We start from the raw sequence: 22,884 nt of genomic DNA, 5'->3' as shown, positions 1-22,884 counted from the left end.
TATTTTGCATATATTATAGCCCATTATTAGTCATCTACTTGGAGGTGTCAAATAAACAGTGGCTATGGATGCGTGACTTACCCAGGGTAGCCACATACATATTGTTGATTGGCTTATACTTCCCCTAGGACGCAAGTTCCAAACCATCTGGGACTTTGTCTATTTTGTTTACTGCTGTGTATCTAATATCTAGCAACAACATTTTGCCAGAGAGATAAAGCATGAGAGAGCTAATTGTTTAGTACAACAAAGCAAGGTGATGGAGGTTAGACCATTATTAGTACGGAGTATTTTTTTGAAAGTAAAATTGCTTGCCTGGCAGTTACTAAGGAGAAATTTGCAAGGCATTATATAGCTGACATGCCTTACTAAGATCTATTTAGAATGAAAAGACATGATAGGCAGGGGTGGTACATGCCTTTAATTTCAGTACTTGTCAGGCAGAGGAAGGTGGATCTGTGAGTTCGAGGCCAGCCTGGTCTACAGGGTGAGTTCTAGGACAGCCAGGGCTACACAGAGAAACCCTGTCTTGTGAAAAAACAAAGCAAGCAAGCAAACCAAACAAAAAGAGACACTTGTAGAGCTTTTTGAAAGTTTTATTTTCGGTTGAATGGGCCACTGCCAGCTCAGGCCCTTAGCTTCTGGCTCACTTCTACAAAGTTATTTGTTGGAAATGTGGTGAAGGTAGAAATTAAAACCGTTTGTGTGAGTGAACCATGGTTAGCAGTCCATAAACAAAATGCACACTGAAGACTGTGTATTCAGATCTATGATGTTCTGAATTTAACAAATATATTTTATATGTAAAAAAATGAAACATCTTTAAAAAGACAATGATCTAATAAAGAAAGCTGTATGCATCTATATCTTACTCTAGGCACGTCTAGGTGTGTATCACCCAGTGGTGCAGTGAGTCTTGACCACTAGTGCATAAAGGGGACAGTATTTCTCAGCCCCAAAACTCAAGCAACTGGGACCTGATGCATTTTATTTTTAACTGTAATACAATATGATGCAAAAATGAACATGGCTAGGTTTTCTCCAACAATCTATCTGATGGCGTGGGACAGAAACTCCAGGCAGCTTGTCAGTTACACCACAGTTGGGGATTAAAACAAAATAACACTGGGCTAGGGATGTAGATCAGTGGTGGAACACTTGCTTAGCATATACAAGGTTCTGGGCTTAATCCCCAGTGCAAACAGTAAAAAAAAAAAGAAAGAAAAAAAAAACTAAACTAAAAACAAAACAAAACAAACAAACCCAAAATAAAAAACATCTAACTAACAAACAAAAAAACCCACATACACATAAAAATAAGAAAAAAAATCACCCAAGGAAATAAAGAGGAAAGTATAATACTTCTAAGTACAAAATTCTTTGTTCCAGCAGGGGCAATGCTGGAATGCTATGACCTCATATATTATTTTGTCAAAACGCAACAAATCCCTACTACAGCCTATGACTAGCTCCCTTGCATGGTGCCTCCCAGAACTTGTAACTGTAAGTAGGTCACAAGTATGGAACACTTGAGATTCTTATATGTAAAAACTGACTAAAAAATCCACTCCCAATACATGCTTTGGCACAAACACAGGGCATTCTAAGATTGTGTTAAATCCATACATACCGCAACACACAGACACACAGACACACAGACACACAGACACACAGACACACACACAGACACACACACAGACACACACACACACACACACACACACACACACACACACACACACACACACGGTTACATTCCATAAAGACAATCACAGAAAATTTGCTTAAAGGAATTTACAATTATTTATATATTTATGTACACACAAAATAAAAGGTATTTGTCATTCTCACAGTCTGTAAACACCTGGGGAAATGCCCAGTAGCATTACTGCGGGCCTTTTGAAATGGTGACCACTGGGGAGTTGACCATCGGATGAAAATTTAAGTTCTTATCGGAATCGGAGGGGAGCTAAGAGTTAAAGGTCCATGCAGGTGTAACTACATCCCACTCCACACAGCCAGCTCCTCTGTCCACTCTGAAACTGTTTCCTAACTGGAAAAAGGAACGAGCAGGGAAGCCATGTAGCCAGTCCCCATTGCAGGAGAAACTGAGGGCATAAAGGGCATATGCATTGTATACGAGCTGCTATTATAGAACTTCAAGAAAATTTCTAGGCCCTCAGAAGCTTGTTCCTCCTAAGTATGCGTTAGGCCCAGCGCTGGAAGTCTCAGGCAGACTTCAGTGGCACATGTAAGCTTTAGGACACAGGTTCACATTAAAAGACACACTGAAAAAAGATTGGGCTTATGAAAATAGAACCACTTGACCTAAGCATTATTACTAATTATTATTCTGAGGCAGAGTTCCTCTACTTAGTGCCGGCAGTCTTCCACTCACAATCCCCCTGCCTCAGCCTCCCTCATGGTTAGAAAGCATGTGGCAAGTGAAGTGCCGTCTTACCCAGCTCCCAAATATTATTATTAATTTAACATAAAAATATGCTCAAGCCAGATGTCATGGCACAAGCCCTTAATTCCAGCATTGGGAGGCAGGAGCAAGTGGATCTTTGTGAGTTTTGAGGCCAAGCTGGTCTGTGAAGCAAGTTTCAGGATGGTCAGGGCTACACAGAGAATCCTTGTCTTGAAACAAAACAGAACAAACAAAAGCAAGCAAACAAACAAAAAAGTGGAAGGAAAGAAAAAATAAAATAAAATACAGGTTCTTAAAAGTTCTTTGGTTAGCAGCTACTAAGCTGCTCTGGCGTTACCACTCTGTGGCTATGCTTGTGGCAGCTTCAGAGTTCATGTTTTACAAATAAGCGAGTGACACAGAAAGATGATCTAATTGCTCATCTGATGCTTTTCTCCTTTTTCTCCAGGTATATGTAAATAAGATGAAATGATCATTTCTAAGGTACCATACAGTTACAAAATTCTAACACTGACATTGCAAAAATGTACTCTAACCTCACAATGTGTTTGGCTAAGAAAATGAATCTTGCCATAACCTTTAAACATGTTTTGTCTGTTGTGTTTTGAGACAGAACCTTTTCTGAACGGTGTAGATGAGGCTAACCTTGAACTCCTCACCATCCTCGCCTCACCCCTTTAATTCTAAGACAACAGGCACACATGCACCACCAAACCCAACATAATTGCTAGGGTAGGGGTTTTCAATCTGTAGGTCTTGATCCCTCTGGGAGGCAAACAACCCTTTCACAGAGTCAGACTAAGACCATCCGAATATCTGATAAGTATAACGACATATAACAGTAGCAAAATTGCAGTTATGAAGTAGCAACAACAACAACAAAAAAAGAAAAAACTACAGTTGTCACCATAACATGAGGAACTGTGTTAAGGGGTTGCAGCAGTAGGAAGCCGAGAATTGCTGTGCTAGAGTCTTGTGGTGAGCAGTTCTCACTGGCTGATCCATAGAACTGCACGAAAGCTGGTCACGAACTTGCAAAGATTCCCAATATCACGTGGTTTCCTCAACCAATCTCCTTTCTCCTTCAGCTCTCATAATTTTCAAGTGCTGGATATGACACGCACAGTACGCAAATCGTAGACAGTGCTCAGGCAAGACCCATTGGCTGTGGCTGGACGCCAGTCCCTCACACGCTGTTAGGGCTGGGGGAGTGGAGGGCTTCTCTTCTCTGAGGCTGGACTTAGACAGGGAGCTGGGGAGAGAATTTGGGAGGCCCAGCTGCTGTATGACCGTGTCCCCCACGAGGACTTGAAGACACATTGGTGTTTCTGCAGAGGGGTTAGTTCAGGCTGTCCTTGTGGCTGCTCCTCTCTGTGGTGTGGTTGTTCTGGTCAGGGTTCTTCCACTGGATACTCGTCCCATTCATGGGGACCGAGGTCATGAGGCTTTTGGATTGGTGACAACAGCAACAGAGGCAGGACTAGGGGTGGGAAACAGAGAGTGTAAGTCACTGAGTCACATTTACTCACACATGAAAACATGGGGCCCACCAGTGAGGGGTGCCCGTGGCCAACTGAGGACAGATGGAGCTTGTCAAAGCCAGGCAGAGATTTAGAAGCAAAGATCTCTTGTTTTTTAGTTTAGTTGTGTTCTTTATGTTTAAGAGAAGGGAAGGCAGTGCTGGTGAGAGATGGGGCTCTTCTAGTGCAGGAGGCAGATATGGCTGGGAAAGGGCCTGGGGGACCTGCTTCCTCATCAGGGTGCACTGCTTAGGTGGTGCTTGGTATCTGTTGGTACCTCAGAGGACCCTCACAATAGCCCAGCTGTGGGTGCCGGTGACAACTCTTTATGAAAGACCATAGTGGGGTCTGAGGACAAGAAAAAACAGAATTTCTGGGAGCGGGTGAGCTGGCCCTGCCCTGAGGACACAGGAACAGGAGAGCTGGCCCTGCCATGATAACAGCTGGCCTTGCCCTGAGGACGCGGGAACAGGTGAGCCAGCCCTGCCCTGATGACACGGGAGCAGGAGAGCAGGACCTGCCCTGAGAACAAGGGAGCAGGCCCTGATCCAGGGCTCTGAGGCAATCTCACCCCAACATCTACCCCATGTATGACTTGCTGGAACACATGAAGGGGCCGGACCTGTAGAATCAAAGATTAAGAATCTCCTTGACACACAGCAACAATGGAATATCTGACAGCAGTCCCAGTGAGGATCCGGTAACAATAGTGTAGGCCTCAAACCAGACCCATGACTCATATCGATGAACATCTGAAAGTAAACATATGTGGACAAAAGGCTACACTGCATGATACACTACAGCTTCTGTGACAAGACTTTTTGTTTGTCAGTTTGTTTTATTTTACTGGGGGGAAGAGAGGGATTTTGGTGCATGATGTGTAAATAATAGACATTCAATAAAAGTTAAAAAAAAAAAAAGAAAAGCAGAATGTTAATTAGAAGCCAGGGTTCTCTAGACTGTACTCTTTTCCTTTGGCTATTCCCTGGGTAAGTGTTTAATTTCTGAGGGTTTTTAACAGGAATTTCCCCTTGTCTTCTAATTAATATATAAAAATAATCAACAAGTGATATCAAGTGCAGCATGTGAAAAACACTAGTTAGGACCTGTGTGTGAGCTAACCCATTTTAGCCTCAGCGCTTTGTGATTTATAACCTTTCCAAGAAGACCTCAAAGCCACAGCAGCTGACACGCCACAGCCAACTCTCACCTCTTTGTACCATCTTCTGCGTCTCTGTTTAAATCATGGTTTCTATGAGGGAAGTTACTACATTTTCCTTTTCAGTCTTAAGCAATAGCCCACACATACTAGGTGCTTATTGTTTGTGTGTCTGTCTGTCTGTCTATCTATCTATCTATCCATCCATCCATCTATCATCTGTCTGTCTGTCCACCCACACTGAATTCTATTTACTGGAATAGTTACTTGGCTCATCTATTTTTACAGGTGAGGTAACTGAGGGAGCAGGAGGGGGTACCGATCACATACACTTGAGACCCTTAGCAAATGCTGAGCTGTGCTGTCAGTCAAGGTTGCCTGTTTCCAGAGCCTGTACTACTCTACTCTGTTCGGCATAAAATGTACTGTGAGCTAAAGTTATCTTGACCCAAGATAACACAACTCAGTAAACACTAGGGCTATGCTAAAGTCATTCCAGAACTAGAAAGTGACACATCAACAGGACACAGGAGCTCCTAAAGATGTTGGCTTGTATGGAAGGAGTTTTGAAATAATGAGAGCTGACCGCAAGTGAAAACAGAGTAGTACAGATGTCCAGAGTAATAAGTATTTACTTTCCTTGGAAAGGCTTTATCATCATCATCATCATCATCATCATCGTCGTCGTCGTCGTCGTCGTTGTTGTTATTATTATCATATTATTATTTTAAGATTTACTTTTTTTGTTTTTTTCCGAGACAGGGTTTCTCTGTGTAGCCCTGGCTGTCCTGGACTCACTTTGTAGACCAGACTGGCCTCGAACTCACATCGATCTGCCTGCCTCTGCCTCCCGAGTGCTGGGATTAAAGGCGTGCGCCACCACACCCGGCTTTTAAGATTTACTTTTATTTTATGTTTATGAATGTTTGTCTGCATGTGCACCACATGTGTGCCTGGTGTCCAAGGAGGCCAGAAGAGGGCATTGAATCCTCTGGAATTGTAGTTACAGATATTTCTAAGCCACCATGTGAACGCCGGAAATGGAACCTGAGTCCTCTGCAAGAGCAGCAAATGTCCTTACCTGCTGGGCCACCTCCCCAACTCTGAAAAGCGCTCTCTGGGCTGGCTGCAGAGCTGATGTCTGCCTAAGACTGCTGAAAGCCTAAGACGGTGAAAGGTGTTTATTGGCTTTCATTAGTTGCAAAATGCTTGGCACTTATATTTGGGCATTCCTTTTGAAGAGAGGCACTAAACTGGCATACAGGTAAGTCAGACCTTTTAGTTTTAATCTCTGGAAGTGTCATCTGAATACATACTGCTCTTCTGCTCTGTTGACAGTTTGACCTTCTTTCTAGGTAACAGGAAGTGATTTTTCACTTCTTGAATGAGGAGGAACGTGCCTGACCAAAGCCGTGGTAAGACTAGAATTGGCCTATTGGAGTACACTGATCTGGCTGTGGGGGATGGGAGTGGGAAGGGAGGCAAAGAGAGCGAGAGCAAGAGAGAGAGAGGGGGGAGGGAGGGAGGGAGACACACACACACACACACACACACACACACACACACACAGAGAGAGAGAGAGAGAGAGAGAGAGAGAGAGAGAGAGAGAGAGAGAGAGATTGATTGCAAAAACAGTCTTACCTGAAAACAATTTTTGAATTTCTTGCTCACAAAATACAGGGCTATTGGGTTTATGCAAGAATTCATGGTTGCCAAGTTAATGCCGATGTAATCCATGAGCAGCAAGAAGCTGAAGCGAAGGAAAACGGTGTCATTAAAACACGTTGCCTTACCATGAATGGCCATGCGTCATTGGCCGGAGGCCCCTGCGCAGATGTAGCATGTGGGCAGCTTAGGCTTCATGTGGCTCCTTTAGTAAGGGGAGGTGGGGCTGTCTCTGACATGGACTCTGTTGCCTGCTTTTTGATCACTTCCCTCTGTCAGGGCTGCCTCACTAGGCCACAGGGTGGTGGGGTGGTGGGGAGGGTGGTGGTGGTGGTTGTCGGGGGGGGGGGGGGTGCAGGGAAGGGGTTGTCCTTTTCTGAGGAACAGGGGAGGGGCCAGGGGGAAAAGCGAGGGAGGGTGTTACCAGGAGGAGGGGAGGGAGGCGGCTATGATAGGGATGGAAAGCGAATACATTAATTAATTAAAAAAGAAACCACACTGCTTTAAAATCTAATGTATGGCCTTTACCCACAGGTCAGCTTTCTCCTGCCCCAAAGCAATGTCTTATGGGTAGCAGTGAGAAACTGATAAGAAGGCCTGCAGGATCAATGCCTTGGCTAGCAGAAACCCTCGTGTTACAGGAGGGAAGTGTCAAGATTATAGACAGGACTCACACAAATTTTGTAATCAGTTATAAGCTGTATCAGATAAAAACATATAAGTAAATTTACAATGTTTTTTAATTTTTATTTTTTTTAGACAGGGTTTCTCTGTGCTAGCCTTGGCTGTCCTGGACTGGCTTTGTAGACCAGGCTAGCCTTGAACTTACAGAGATGCGCCTGCCTTTGCCTCCTGAGTGCTGGGATAAAGGCATATGCCACCTCACCTGACTTTAAGTTTACAAGTTTAAGTCTCAGAGCTAGTAGAAATGTAAATGTTTTATAACTATGAAACCCGGAGAAACTCTAGTTTCTGGCCCGGGCACCCGGAACCATACCTGAGCAATTCGCATCGGTTGTTATCTTTCTCATCGTACACGGTTTTCTTCAAAATGCGGCTTAAGTGAAGAGGGAACCAGCACAGGGCAAAGATGACGACCAAGCAGAAGACGGTCTTTGCCACCTCTCGGCGCTAAGGACAAGTGTGTGCAAACAAGGAGAAAGCTTAGTGCTGCCACACGGCTCCCTTAGTGACACACAAGAAGGGAGGAGATACCATGGAAGAGTCTGGAGAGAGGCCCTCACATGATGCCTGCTTTTTTAAAGACCTAGAGAGCAACTGTCTCACGGAAGAGTCTCATCAACCATGCCTTTGGGCAGCTGCTAGCTTCAAGACGCTCTGAGGACAGTGGCAGAGGTCTGTGCCAGGAGGAGGCAGGAACTGGCTGCAGTCAACACCATGGTTGAGTCTAAGCATGTGAGCATGCGTATTTGTGAGCCTAAGCATGTGAGCATGTGTGTTTGTGAACCCAAGCATGTGAGCATGTGTGTTTGGGTTGTAAGTCTGAACATGTGAGTATGTGTGTTTGTGAACCCAAGCATGTGAGCATTCGTATTTGTGAACGTAAGCATGTGAGCATGTGTGTTTGTGAAGCTAAGCATGTGAACATGTGTGTTTGTAAGTCTAAACATGTGAGCATGTGTGTTTGTGAACCTCAGCATGAGGGCATGTATGTTTTTGAGGCGTGCCGATGGTTAGAGGGCGACCACTTAGGGTTTAGTTAACCACTCAGCATTATGCCTTAGTGATGGCATGACAGCCAAGGAGACTGAGCACACCAAGAAAATGGACAAGTGTATAGAAAAAACAGCCCACTTCCACTTGTTTCTTGTTTTGAAGCTGCTGTTGAAACCCGAGTCTTGCTTTGTTGCCCAGGCTGGTCGTGAACTCCTGTGCTCAGGAGACCCCTTTGCGTCAGTGTCTCTTATGGTTAGGCTGTAGGCACATGCCGCTACGCCTGGGTTGAAGTTTGCTTTTAATTATAAAATTCCCTTTTGATGACGTGGTGGCCAACAGAGATAAGGGTAGGGGTTGCCAGCCGTGCTGGTAGAGGTGACTCTACCTGAGGCCTCACCAGTTTCTGAGTCTGTTTGTGGCCTGAACAGTCAGGGCTCAGGGGCTATCTGTAGCCCTTCATTTATGTTCACACCGCTGAGGGAGGCATGCCCCCACTCACATTTAGAGGTGGAGTTAGGAACATCAAACGTTAACCTGTCTGTAACGGGGGTGGGGGGGTGGGGGGTGGTGGTGGTGGTGGTGGTGGTGGTGGTGATGTGTGAATCAGTGCCCAAAAGAACTGACTGGAAGCAGGCTCGAAACTAATGTTGGCCCAGTCCGAGGTGTCTAACATTCCAATGTTAAGTTCAGGAAGCCTGAAATAAATCCATCCGGCCGAGCCCTTCCCAGGGATTCTGTTTTTCCAAAGTGCTGCTTTAGCCCAAAGAACTAACCCCCCCCCACCCACCCCCTCTGCTTGACTCCCCCCCCCCACCCCAGTCACAAGCCCAGCTGGGATATGGTTTCAGAGAGGCATCTGGAGAAGAAAGTCATAAAACACTCCAATTTTTAGGACTGGGGGCTCCATAAAAGAGTTTTGTTTTGTTTTTTGAGACCAGGTTTCATTATTTATTCTTGGCTGGCCTGGAGCTCATAGAGATCCATCCGTCTCAGCGACCCCACTGCTGGAATTAAAGATGTGTACCACCACACCCGACCTTCAAGGGTTAACTCTGCACCTGAAGCAACTATAAAATTCATGCCCGGAACAAAGTCAGGCTAAAGTTTCTCAAAGTAAACACTCCTGCCAGTCAAAAGTAATTGCTACCATTTGTGACACATTAGGACCTACAAAGGGCACAGATGCATCTCACTTTCTCTGGGCCTCCTGGCAGCACCGAGTCATGTATTATTATGGCCAGTTTGCAGATGAGGGCTGAGGAAATCAGCCCCGTTGTTGAATGGTGCTCATGTGTGTGCGCTACACAGGCTCGCCGTAGGCACTCCGTCAACACCTCGCGCTGCCTCTTGGTGTGACTGAATGTCCCCACATGCTTTCCCATTGCTACCAAGAGCTTACTTGCCCTCTTACTTTTGTTCTATGAATCAACATAAATTAGTTATTTGCTGAGTGACTACTAGGAACTGGACACTATTAGGGACTCTATGTGCCCCTGGCAATCTACAAATTATTACTACATACTTATGAGAAACTTGAAGCTTTGGGACATGAGGTAATCTGCCCAAGGCCACGTGACTAGGAAGTATAAGAGTCAAGTCTTGCCTTCTAAAACCCCAAAGTGCATATAACCATCCTGACTGCTGCCTAAAAGATATATTAATTACTGCTGGCATTTTCAAATTCCTTCTGAAATTTTGGGCATCCAAGATTTCACCCCTTTTTGCTGTGCTCAGTTAAATTTCCTTCCTACCATGAGTGTTGTTTGAATTCTTGTCCATCTTCCTACTCCTGCTTGCCTGGTACTCACTCCATGTTCAAGCAGGACCTTAACCCCTCCAACTGAGCAGCCTTCATCCTCTGCTTTCCCACCTTACTCCTCCCTCACCAATGGGACGGCTTCTCCATTGTTCCTTTTCATATATGCCCTGGCTTTGTATCTCGTACGGCTCCCTGGATTGCACTTCATTGCTATGTTTTCTAATTGCTTGTATTTCTATTTTATACTACAGCTAGACTACAAAGCCCACAGGGGAAGGTGGCTGAGTGCATCTTTTTGTCCCGGCATGGCCGCAAGCCCATTTCAATGCTTCCGTACTCACATGCTCAACACACTCTTGGCAAAATAACCAACAGTCAACTATCTTTTAAGCCCAGCCCCCCTCGGGCCATGTGGTTCACAGGCAGGATTCCCACTCCTAAAAAAGAATTCCTAAAGCTATATACAGAAACAGCTACGAAATAACATTTCTATTTTTAGAAAATCAGTGTAAATCTGTTACATACAACATTGGTCATGTGTGGCTTAAAGATGGATCTGTTCTGAGAAATGTGTAGCTAGTACACCACAGAGTGTACTAACACACTGCTGCATGGTATTGTCTTTTTCACAGTGGGCTGTGTGGTCCAGCCCGTTGCTCCTAGACTACACATCTGTACAACATATCATTGTATTGGATGCTGTAGGCACCTGTAATACACAGCTGCTTGCCTATCTCAACATATCTTAGCCAAGAGAAGAAAAATGCTAGGAGGTAAGGATTTTCAGTTCCATTTACACTTATGGAGCCACTCCCATATGTGCAGGTGCCGCTGGCAGTGATGCTGTCATAAGCACCTCAGGCACCCACAGGCGTGCTGACTTCAAAACGGCCTCGGCCAAGCTCTCGTGAACTTTGGAAGTTTACCTGCTTGAGGTGTTCACTGAGGGCAATCCGCAGGCTGCCGTTCCTCCTGTTGAGCATCTCACAGGTCATGAGGGTGTAGAAGACTGCCGTGCACACCAGGGGCATGCAGAAGTAGAATCCGAAGAGCCACCAGTCCTTCACATCTTGGTAAAACTGCCCAGTGAGGAAAAGGGAAGACGAACCATCGGAACGTAAGCTAAGTGTGTAGCGCCCTGAGCACGTACGCCCCAGTCCTTGTGTGCGTGGATGCAGCCATATATACCCTTTTGGACAGCGAGGGAAGAACTTGCTTTGTGTGCAGTATTTTCTATTTCTCAGCCCTGGGCCATGCCTAGCTAGAGCTCTGCACACACCAGGAAGTGCGGTACTGCTAAACAGTAGCATTAAAATTACCTAACTATCCCCGCAAGGATGCGTCTGAGAAGGTGGCGCTGATTTCTGCTACGCAATGGAAGAGCTCTAATTGCTACAAAGAACCTCCTCGTAAAGTTCATAAGATGGGATTTGTGACACTTTCACCCTTGTTTGCTGGCGAGCCTCAACAATTTGGTAGGATCGGCTGTGACTGTTGTGTTTAAAGTTTGCTTAACAGGAGTGTCTCATTCAGGGACAGTGAAGGATTGACAGTGGTTTGTCTGTGGAGCCAGTTAGTGGGAGTCAGCCTTTTGCCTGGTATGTCTGCTATGTGACCCCAGAGCTGGCCAGTTCAGCCATCAATAACTCCTCTCTCTCTCCCTCTTAGTACTAGCCACCTGGAACTGCTGCGGTGGGGGACAGTCTAGCTGAAGGCTGGCTTGGCACTATCTCACTGTGGGCCACAGTTTATACAAATCTGGACTGTTGAGTTTCTATCTTTTTAAAAGGAGAATAAAAATAAAAGTTGGAGAATGACACTCAAATTCTTTATTCTAATTAATTCACTGCAAACTTGGGAAGACACGCTTTCTATCTGCTTGTGTTCTTTTCCCCAGATCTTTATTTGTGGAGGACAACTCAGCCTCTATGGTAGTTTGATCAGCTCCCACAGATATGACTGCCCCATCCCCTGAATACTGACAGTCTTTGAACATGAAAGGAGCCGTTGATGGCTGTTTAAGTAATCTCAAATGGTTCCAGAGGACAAAAGTCCAGGTGGGGCTTCTTAACTGTTGCAGGCTCTCTTGGAAATCTGGTGAACATGAGAATTTCTTCTGAGAACAATACTTTGTGTGTGTGTTCATGCATGTTCATGTGTGTGCATGTGACATCATGTGTGTGCATGCATGTGTTATGTGGTTATGTGTGTGTGCGCGCGCATGTGTATGTATGTGGTTGTATGTGTGTGTGGATGTGTGTGTGTGTGCATGTGTGTAGAATAGAACCACCTTCAGTATTCTTTAGGAAGCATCCACCTTGCTTTTTGAGACAGTCTCCCATGGGGAGCTAAGGCTGGCCAACTTGGCAAGGCCATCGGCTAATGTCTGTGGATCCGCTAGTCCTTTGCCTTCCCAGCACTGGTTTTTATAAGCCTATGCCCCCATGCCTAGCTTCTTAGGGAGATTCTGGGGATTAAGCATCATCACTTTATCAATTGAACTACCTTCCCAGACCTCAACATTATATTTTAATATGCAGAAAGTTAAACATTTGCAGTCAAAATGGAACCTAATTACAGTGAAATGGAGCTATCAAAATACTGAAAATAAATTTCTGATAAAGAGATTATTCATCAATAAACCGCATAGCATATGGTTTTAATTAAATAGTGTAATGGCTCAAAGAACTACGGAGGTGTTGAAGCAACAATGAATACTAATGTTTTAAGATTGTCCCCACATATTTTTCTCTCATAAGTCATGGTACCCTTAAACACTAGAGAGGTTTACTATCTACATTTAAAATCAGAGGAAATGGCACATTTCAGGGGGAATTTAGTGAAAACATTTTTCCCCACCTAAGCTCATAGCCCCTCAAATTCTACCCCAGATTAAATGCAAACTCCCCAAGGAGTTGGTTTCCTCGAGTTTGTTAAACAGAACTCTTCTGGCCCACCCACTGCAGAAGGATCTCTGTCTGGAACTTGAAAGGACTCTGGACTCTGCCCCTGTTTGGAAGCACAGTACAAACATCCTCTCCCCAACTCCCTCCCCCTCCCCACTTTTGTAGCCTCTTCCCACAGAATTGCAGGCTGAGTGAGTGTGGCCTACAAGCAGCTGCCTGGGGTCTGGGAGGTGACCCAGGCCAGGGCTGGAGGGACAGAGCACCCCACCCCCTCCATGAGAAAGGACTCACACAGTTTTGTTTTTGAATGATGTCATCAGCTAGGGACTGGAAAGGGCCTTGGGACAGTTTAGGGTAGAGCAGAGTTGAAGAGTGGCAAAGTCTGCGAGAAGATAGGAAGCTATAGTAGAAGAAAAGGGTATTCTAGACTTGGAATGAACTCTGAAATCTCACTAGCTTGTTCCGCATCCCTTACTGTAGCCCACAGCCACCCCTGCCAGCACTTGGCCCCCCTCTTCTGAAACCTTACCCAGACACCTCGGACTTTGGGGCCACCTGCGTCAGCTTGTCCCAGAGATTAGTAAGTGGCTTCTCACAGGACTTTCTCTCCTCACATGCTTTTCCCGGGGAAATGTAGAATGCTTCTTTGCCCTTCCCAATCCTATCCCGGGACCATGAGCTAAGCTATCCATCCCACTGTTGCATTTTTATTGTGTACCAACTGACCAAGTTAAAACATAAGAAAAAGACATCAGTTTTGAGGTTGCCATTCTCCAGTTTTCCTGAGTACTTTGAATTATTTTTATTTGTTTGTGCTCAGGGATGCCCAATGCTGCTGTGCTCAGGGGTGCCCAACGCTGCTGTGCTCAGGGATGCCCAACGCTGCTGTGCTCAGGGATGCCCAATGCTGCTGTGCTCAGGGATGCCCAATGCTGCAGTGCTCAGGGATGTCCAATGCTGCTGTGCTCAGGGATGCCCAACGCTGCTGTGCTCAGGGGTGCCCAATGCTGCTGTGCTCAGGGATGCCCAATGCTGCTGTGCTCAGGGATGCCCAATGCTGCTGTGCTCAGGGATGCCCAATGCTGCTGTGCTCAGGGATGCCCAATGCTGCTGTGCTCAGGGATGCCCAATGCTGCTGTGCTCAGGGGTGCCCAATGCTGCTGTGCTCAGGGGTGCCCAATGCTGCTGTGCTCAGGGGTGCCCAATGCTGCTGTGCTCAGGGATGCCCAATGCTGCTGTGCTCAGGGATGCCCAATGCTGCTGTGCTCAGGGATGCCCAATGCTGCTGTGCTTGCTCAGGGATGCCCAATGCTGCTGTGCTCAGTGATGCCAGGCTTAGAGTTCATATTAATATAAGCCCAGGTAAGCCCTGGCAATTTGCTAGCCCAGCTTCTAGGAATCTTGTTGTCTAATTCCTTACCAAATTTGTTTCTTGATCTGAACATATAGTTTTATGTATGTGACAACAATTTCCTGCAGGGCATGCGTGCTGCCCATTTTTCTGGAGAAATGTTTTGTGAAATATTTTTTAGAGTCAATAAGATTTGTGTTCAGAAATATAACTGATGAAAGTGCGTTTCCTCGAATAATATGTACATGTTCAGGTGGACTGTCTTGTCTGCAATCTCTTAGCCATAAAAACAAACTACACTCCGTAAATAGAGAGGTAGTCTATCATAGTAAATTGCCTTGGTATTCTTTGGAACAGATAACATAGTAGCTCTATTCAAGAAGCCGCACACAGGTCAGGACTGCCTTGTAGGGGGCAGAGGACCACAGGAACAGCTGCAGTCGGCACAGCACCCATGTTGGAATACCAGCAAGCCTCGCGACAGTGGAGTACACGGAGCGCTTTCCCTCTCCAGTGCCATTTTAAAACGAAACTGTTGAAGTTGGCATGGTTAGTGAGCGGTGCAAACGTCGGTACCTGCATGAACTTGGACGTGGCATTGAGCATGCACGTCCTATGCTGCTCGCCCTTGTATTCGAAGGGCACCATGACGAAGCCGATCGCTTCTGGGATGGCCAACATGAAGGACAGGATCCAAATGGACACGATTTCGATGGCAGTAACCAAGGGGATCCCAATACCCTGAACACGGCTCCAGGAGGCCACTGCTCTGTACCTGCAGAGGGCGGAGAGGAGGACGAAAAGGAGTGGAGGGGGGCGGGGGAGGAAGAGGAAAGAAGGGTGGGAAATCAAGCTGTTAGCATATTTTGAACTCATTTTGACTAGAAAGTGCCTCCCCTTGGAAGAAGCACAACCATTGGCTTTCTAGGAATTTTCTGGGAGCCTTGATGGGAAACGAAACAAAACAAAGTAAAATAGCGTACCATTTGGAAACAGATGGCCTGGCAGGCCTGCATCGAGAGCCTGTAAAGAGCTACAATTTATGAGTGCTATAAATCACTGTCATCCATACACGATGTGGATGTGGCAGCCATGGACAGGTAGCCACTATGGATAAGGCCTTCACAGGATTGGACCCTCCAGCAGTCCATCATGGTGGGGGAGGGGCCCATGAGGCCCCACCCGTTCCGGAGTGGCTGTTATTGGCAGTTGGTGGTGATAGACGGGGCCAGTGTGATTTTCTTCAGTAGTGTGGCCACTGGTGAGTTGTCCGTATTCCATCTGCCCAACCATCTGCCCAAGCTCATGATCAACAATAACGGAACTGAGAGGCAGGTAGGAGACAGGACGAACCAGGAAGGGGAGGTTCAGATGGATGCAGAGGGGAAGAAAGAGGGTAACGGGGCGGGGGGGGGAAGTTCAATATAGTCACAGTACATTGTGTATGTGTGTGAAATTATCAGCAAACCAGTAAGGAAATAAATAATCTTAGTGCATTTAGAAATTTGAAGCAGCAGGGGGCTGTCCACATATTTAAGCTGAGCCAAAGGAGGAGAGAGGGTAGTGAAAGCTGCTAGGACTTTCTATGGTAATGCGTATGTATGTGTATGTATGTATGTATATATGTATGTATGCATGCATGTAAGTATGCACATGCATATGTATGTACATATGTCTCTCTCCAATATATATATATATATATATATATATATATATATATATATATATATATATATATATATTTTTTTTTTTTTTTTTCCCCCGGGGGGAAGATTATCTCTTGATTTAGCCCTGGCTATCCTGGAACTTAATATGTAGACGAGGCTAGACTTGAACTCACAGAGATCTGTCTGCCTCTGCCTCCTGAGTGCTGGGGTTGAAGATGTGCACCACCATGTCTGGCTCTACTTCCTTGCTTTTGGTATGTGTATGAATTGAGACAGTGTCTCATGTAGCTCAGGATGGCCTAAAGTTCACAGTGTTTCCCAGGACGACCTTGAGCTCGTGATCCTCTTGCCTGTACTTGCCAAGTGAGAGATTATAATTGTGTACCACATGCCTGGCTATTTTATATTTTTCTGATAGCAATCATATTTAAACGTGTGAAGCAAGTCTGGCTTAGACACTGTGCTCTTTGACTTGATGTGATGGTCTACTGCTAACTGCTTTCAGACTTACGATGAGGAAAAGATCTGAGACATGGCACGATCTTTTTAATTAAAAAAATTTTTTTGTGCCATGATGTTTTTGTGGCTTCATTCTTGGAATTTTTCTTCCTGTTATAATGGAAAAGAAACCTTTTCTTTTTATAGCTTTCACTGAATGGTGCCAGAAGAAAGCTGTAAACAGATGAAAGTATTGGAGACAGGTGCACTTGGGTTTGCAGCTTTCTTACTTCAATTTACTATTGCAGACTAATCAGTAAGTCAAGGGAATATACAAGTCACCCATTTTTGCCAAAATGAGCTCTTTGTCATTTATACTTAGCTCACCGTCTCAGTGTGTCTACGCCGTTTACGTCTGTGCAATCCAGCTCCTAAGAATAGCAATGCCTGATTCTTTACCAGATTTACTTATAGATTAGAACCTATAAGCTTCTGTATATTATGATGATGCTACACAACATACGTGCAGCTCAATATGCTGGAGAAATGGTTTGCAAAACGTTTGTAGGGCAAGTAAGATCTGCATGTATAAGAATGTCTGGACAAAAGGCCAGGCCGGTGCAGAATGTAATAAAATACAGCTCCGCAAATAGCAGGAGAACCCTCTTACGGCGTGGTGTAAGTCAGGGTTCTTTTTAGCAAGACAAAGATTCATGCCCATTTTGATTTCCAGTTCTATTTTCTTTTCTTTGTGGCTTATTGATCTGGCCAGCCTGATATTCAGTAAAAGCTGGAGTGGAGACAGGCTGCCTGAGCCCCAGGACTGCCTGCTGAGTTCCGCCGGCTCTTCTCCCCTTCCCTACAGGCAGCAGAACCAAACAGGCATTTGACTTGAACAAAATGCCCTTTTCTCACAAGAAAGGGAGAAGCCAGGGGCCCTGGAAGAAGATGGTATAAATAAGACGGTGTGATGACCATGCTTATAACCAGCTTCATTTCATACTGTATCACGAGTACATCTGACGGGCACACACACCCACACACATCCATATGCTAGTATAGATTTGGTTTTATATATGTGGAAGTAATTTTTAGCGTGTAGCTCACCAAGTGACTCATAACCTTCACTGACCATATCACAAAGAATTAGAATATTTTCCATTTGTAACCACATCGATCTTGATAACATCTTTGTGAGATAAAAAGAGAATACCTATGAGAGTGATTAGAAACAATTCCTTGTGGTGATGAACACGGGGACATTGTGGAAAATAGGAAACCCTAAATGTTTCAACCTTGATTTTTTCTTGGAAGTTTATTATATAAAACACACATAGACAGGCAGGCAGACAGACAGACACACAAATACACTTTTTTTTTACTACTGTCTTTAGTTTACTTGATGTGTGAGTGTCTGTGTATATGTGAGTGTATTTGTATGCGTGAGTGAGTGTGAGTGTGTGTGAAAGATACCTTCAGTTGTTATAACCTGCAGGTGCAGATCCAGTCACTGCCAACTGATCCTCCCTCTGGAAATTTCCATTCCTTGGTTTCCCCAACATTGTCATGTCCTTAGCTGGACCCATTCCACCCCAGATCCCTAGCACTGCATTTCTCTAGGCCCCGTCCATGGAACTCTGTCTCAGTGATCTCCTCCATCCTATGGAATTAGTATCATTTCAACTATTTTTGTGTTGGTAATGCCCACATTTATAATTATAGCCTGAAACCCCCTTTGAACTTTGGACCTGAGTAGCTAGTGGCCAACTTGAGATTCCACTGGGCGTCCAATGAACACCCATATCCCCCAAAGTAGCCCCTTGGCCAGTTCTCACCACCTCAGCCCCATACCGTAGCTAATTCTCAGGGCTGTCCTGAGAATCAAACACAGAGTAGGGTGATCCCTGCTCAGAGCTATGGCTTCTGATTTGATGGTATAGTCGAGAGACAGTTTCTAGACCTTTGCTTCCCTGTTGCCTCTGGGCATCTTTAAGGCTCCTTAAAAACCTTCTTCCCGCTTCGCTGGCCAGCTGTGTTTTTCTGGACAGGGGCCTGTGAGCACTGGGTGCTCTGTGCGCCAGCTTTCAGTGACCCTTTTCAGGACACTTGATTGGTCTGTAGCCAACCAACTCCCTGCCACACAGAGGGGGCGGGGCGATGAGAAGGCTGGTTAAGGATGCGCTGTCGGTTAACAGTCACAGCTGGCTGCTCTGTCTTCATGACTACCCTCAAGCAAGTTACAGATGAGGCCTCTGAGGTGCCAGATGATGCCAGGTTGTTTGTTTTCTTTTTTCTACGTGGAGCCCAGGATGATCTCAAACTTTTGACAATCCTCCTGCCTTAGCCTCCCCCAAACTGGGATTACAGGTGTGAATTACCTTTTCTACCATACACCCAGTCCGTTTGCAAATCTTGTAACACCTTCCTTCAAAGGGGCCCACTTCCAGCGTGGTGGCACATGCCTTTGATCCCAGCACTCAGGAGGCAGAGGCAGGAGGATCTCTGTGAGTTTGGCGTCAGCCTGGTCTACACATCAAGTTTCAGGACAGCCAAGGCTCCGTAAAGAGACTTTGACTCAAAACAAAACAAAACAAAACACAAAAACCCCCAACTAACCAAAACAACTCCCCCAAAGGTGTTCCCTTTATCATGCTGCCTAAATGATTCTAACAGGTGTCTGCACCCACCGTGCCACTCACTTCCTTGGACACAATTGGAATGAGCCTACAAAATAGATTGGGCCTGCTCTGCTCCAATCCTGCCACGACTGTCCCCCGCTTCCAGAGGACACACACAAGGGGCCCTCACATCTGCTCTCTCTTTTCCTTCAGGTCTTTCCTCAGGTGTATCTTTAAAATATTTTCTAAAAATTTAGATTTCGGTTTCAGTGTGCATCCAAAGCTGGCCTGGAAGAAATTATGTAGCCAAAGCTAGCTGTAGATTTGTGATTCCCTTCTTTATCCCCTGGGAGCCAGGATCACAAAAATGTATCTTTACCACCAGTTCAGTTGTCTTTTTATGGAATCCCTAAGTCCTCTTCCTGAATTGTCCTGTTCCATTTACACTTATGTAAATGTCACACTATGGGGCAAACAAAAGTATTTTCTTCATGTATTTTGTTGATTGGCTATGCCAACCTCTCCACTGAGAAAGTCAGTACCATAAAGTCAGACGCTTTGAGAGTTTCCAGTACGCAGAACAGTAGGTACTAGATAGACGCGTGATGAATGAAGTCTTTTTCCCCATTGTGGCCAAGTCTTTTTTTTTTTTCCTCTTACCACATATTATTTACTTTATTGGGCAAAGCAGATTATGTTCTGAACATTTTCCTGCTTTTCAAGCTAGTCCTGGGCTAAGTAACACATACACAAGCTAATCCTAGTTTTTGGAAGTATAGAATAAAATAATTTTAAAACTAGAAGAGGCCTCTAGGCTATTTGCTTTTGCTCTTGTATTTAAGATGGGAACCCCAAGAACTGGAAAGGCAAGGGCTTGGCGTTGCCACACCCCACGTCAGTCTCCGGTGAATGGGGGAGCCTGGGCCAAGCGTGGGATCTGCTGAGTCATAGTGGAGTCTTCCTAGTCTGTCACTTAGTGCCCCGACATGTGACACATCAGAATTAAAGGATAAACCACCTTTTCTAACATGAAGTTGTTTGTTATAGTGCATGCATCTAAACAGATTTAAGATATGTTTTTAAAAAAGATTTATTTGCGTATTTGTGTATATAAGGACTCTATTTGCATGTGCGACTGCATGACAGAAGAGAACAAGCGACAGAAGAAGGCATCAGATTTCATTACAGATGGTTGTGAGCCACCATGTGGTTGCTGAACTCAGGACCTCTGGAGGAGCAGCCAGTGCTCTTAACTGCTGAGCCATCTCTCCAGCCCTAAAAAATATTTTTAAGGACAGGCATTTCCTGCATGTGTGGTGAATATTTTACTCCTCCTCCTATTGTCATTATTACTATTTTTTGAGACAGGGTCTCACTATGTAGCCCTGGCTGTCTTGGAAACCAGGCTGGTCTTGAACTCACAGAGATCTGCCTACTTCTGCCTCCTGGGTGTTGGGATTATAAGGCGTGCACCACTTCATTCAGCTTGTGTGTTAAATTTTTGCTGGTAAGGCTGGAGATAGCCATTGTCCATTAAACTTTTATGGCTGAACAAACTTAAAAACATTATGAAATTAAAATTAAATTCAAAAGATACCACTTCAACGGAACCTCTTTTTACTTTTAAAACTCTTTGGCCATTTCTTCTTCTTCTTCTTCTCCTTCTTCTTCTTCTTCTTCTTCTTCTTCTTCTTCTTCTTCTTCTTCTCCTCCTCCTCCTCCTCCTCCTCCTCCTCCTCCTCCTCCTCCTTCTTCTTCTACAACTACTACTACTACTATTATCATTTGCTGTTGTTGTTTTTTGAGACAGGGTTTCTTTGTGTAGCCCTGCCTGTCCTGGAACTCACTTTGTAGACCAGGCTGACCTCAAACTCACAGAGATCTGTCTGCCTCTGCCTCCAAGTGCTGGGATTAAAGGCATGCATCATTACTGCCTGGTCATTGCTATTATTATAAGCATAGTTTGAATATATTCTTTAATCATTATTTATAATTATAGTTTTGCTCTGCTTATATGGAAAAACACTCTCCCACAAGCGTGGCATTTATCATCTTAATGGCTGCATATGGTGACATAGCATTGATCCCATTTCCGTCAATCTTTCTTTTATGTGCCTTACACATAAAAGTGAGTGAGTTACTGGAGTGGAGAACACATTTGTACACCTGGATTTTTTTTCCTGATTGTGAGCAACGTTCTTGGGTGAATTATTAGGAGTCGCATTGATAAATCAAGGCAATAAGAGGCAGCCCAAACACACTTATTCTGGAGACAGTCTGCAGTCCGGCCTGGCCTGGAATGCACTCTGTAGCTCACTGTAGCCTCCACCTTCTGAGCTCTTCCTGCCTTATTCTTGTGCTTCAGCACGCTGCTTTATAGGATTTAAAAAGCAGTGTCTAGTAAGTGCCAGCTGACAAATGCTTGTTCACACTGGAGCACACTGGGTTTTCCTCAGTTTTGCTACTGCAGTGAGATAAAGAGACATATCTGCCTTTACCTCCGCCTGTCTTTAACTAAGAGCAAGCACTGATTTGTGATAGCTAGCTCTGATTTCCATCTTTACCCAGTGGACACACAGACTACCATACAGAGCTTGGAGGGGAAGTCCTATCAGAGAGAATTTTCACAAGGAACCACCTGAGTTGGGAGTACGGGAGATGAAAAATGCGAACACTTTTGTAGCTGCTTCTGACATCCGGCTCTCCTATTCCAGGACTGGCCTCAGACAGATTGGCACCACAGTCCTGCCAGGTTGAGAGGCCCTGAGATTTCCAGCTGTCTCTGCCAAGGGGCCAGACTAGTGACTGTGGACCTGAGACAAGCTCAGGGCCAGCCGCAAACTACCCAGTGGGCCTGGCTGAAGTGACAAGGAGCAGACGTGTCCAAATTCCTGACCCATAACATGGCTAGATCTGATAATAAAATAGCTATTTTAAATGGCCAAGTTGGAAGGTAGCTGGTTATCAAAGAGAAACGGGGTTAGCAAAACTAACCAGTTGCCTGATCTTGACAGTATAATAAGATAAAGGATGATGAAATGCGGGCTGCGGGCAACAGACCCAAGATGAGATTCTGAGTTGCCCTTGCGAGCGTGTGACTCTGTCCACACCCCGTCTCTTTGGCTCAACCACTTCTCTGCCTTCACTCTTATTATCCAGCAGTAGGAAATCACAGCCAAAGAGGGGGAGACTAAGTCCAAGTGTAGGGCATGCACCTCAGAAAACCACCCTACGCCCCTAGAGTTAGGGTTCCCCTTTGAGGCTCTCAGGGAGGAGGGCAGCGTGGCGCTGGGGCTGGCATCATGTCTGAAGTTTAGGGCGCCCAGAGAAAAGCTGCCTCCCTGATGGATCTTCGCACATGTCCAGGTATCTAATTATACATTGCTCTGCAAGAGTCGTTAAAGGAGTTTTATCTTTTTATGGGCTTCTTCCCCAGACATCTTCTCGCTGCAAGTTGGATCTGTACTCGGGCCTGTTTATAGCTTGACCCTGTCATCATCTTCTGCTTTAAACAAGACCATTAACTTCACAAAGAGCAGCACTGAATCGCCTTTCTTCTTCTGTTCTCCCCCCAAATAAAGTAAAAGTAACATTTGAAGCTCATTACAGCTGCAAGAAGAGACATTTTATGGGTTGGTAACAGTCAGATTATTCATAGTTTTTCTGGGAAAAGCTGATTCCTTGTAAAAGTAT

The 22,884-nt window shown here is 45.2% G+C and overlaps 1 protein-coding gene and 1 long non-coding RNA gene across 7 annotated transcripts in view; one reads left to right on the top strand and one right to left on the bottom strand.

The window, feature by feature from the left end:
- Positions 1-760: 760 nt before the first annotated feature.
- The window catches only part of EDNRA (endothelin receptor type A), a 60,434-nt gene continuing 38,310 nt past the window's right edge, over positions 761-22,884 (bottom strand). Inside the window, exons 4-8 of the mRNA XM_084755683.1 lie at positions 15,045-15,243; positions 11,138-11,290; positions 7,773-7,906; positions 6,752-6,860; positions 761-3,911 (exon numbers count right to left, since the gene is read on the bottom strand). Of these exons, the coding sequence (XP_084611809.1) occupies positions 3,771-3,911; positions 6,752-6,860; positions 7,773-7,906; positions 11,138-11,290; positions 15,045-15,243 (736 nt within the window). The 3' untranslated portion in view covers positions 761-3,770. The remainder of the gene's footprint in view (positions 3,912-6,751; positions 6,861-7,772; positions 7,907-11,137; positions 11,291-15,044; positions 15,244-22,884) is intronic.
- The window catches only part of LOC311582538, a 185,788-nt gene continuing 178,262 nt past the window's right edge, over positions 15,359-22,884 (top strand). For all 6 annotated transcript variants that reach the window (XR_014774131.1, XR_014774132.1, XR_014774133.1 and 3 more), the window contains exon 1: positions 15,359-15,803. This is a non-coding gene — a long non-coding RNA (uncharacterized lncRNA). The remainder of the gene's footprint in view (positions 15,804-22,884) is intronic.

Source organism: Acomys minous, assembly GCF_964271855.1.
Source record: "Acomys minous genome assembly, chromosome: 14".
Taxonomy (NCBI): Eukaryota; Metazoa; Chordata; class Mammalia; order Rodentia; family Muridae; genus Acomys; species Acomys minous.
The sequence above is the reverse complement of the archived record's forward strand: the minus strand, read 5'-3'. Positions and strand labels throughout refer to the sequence as shown.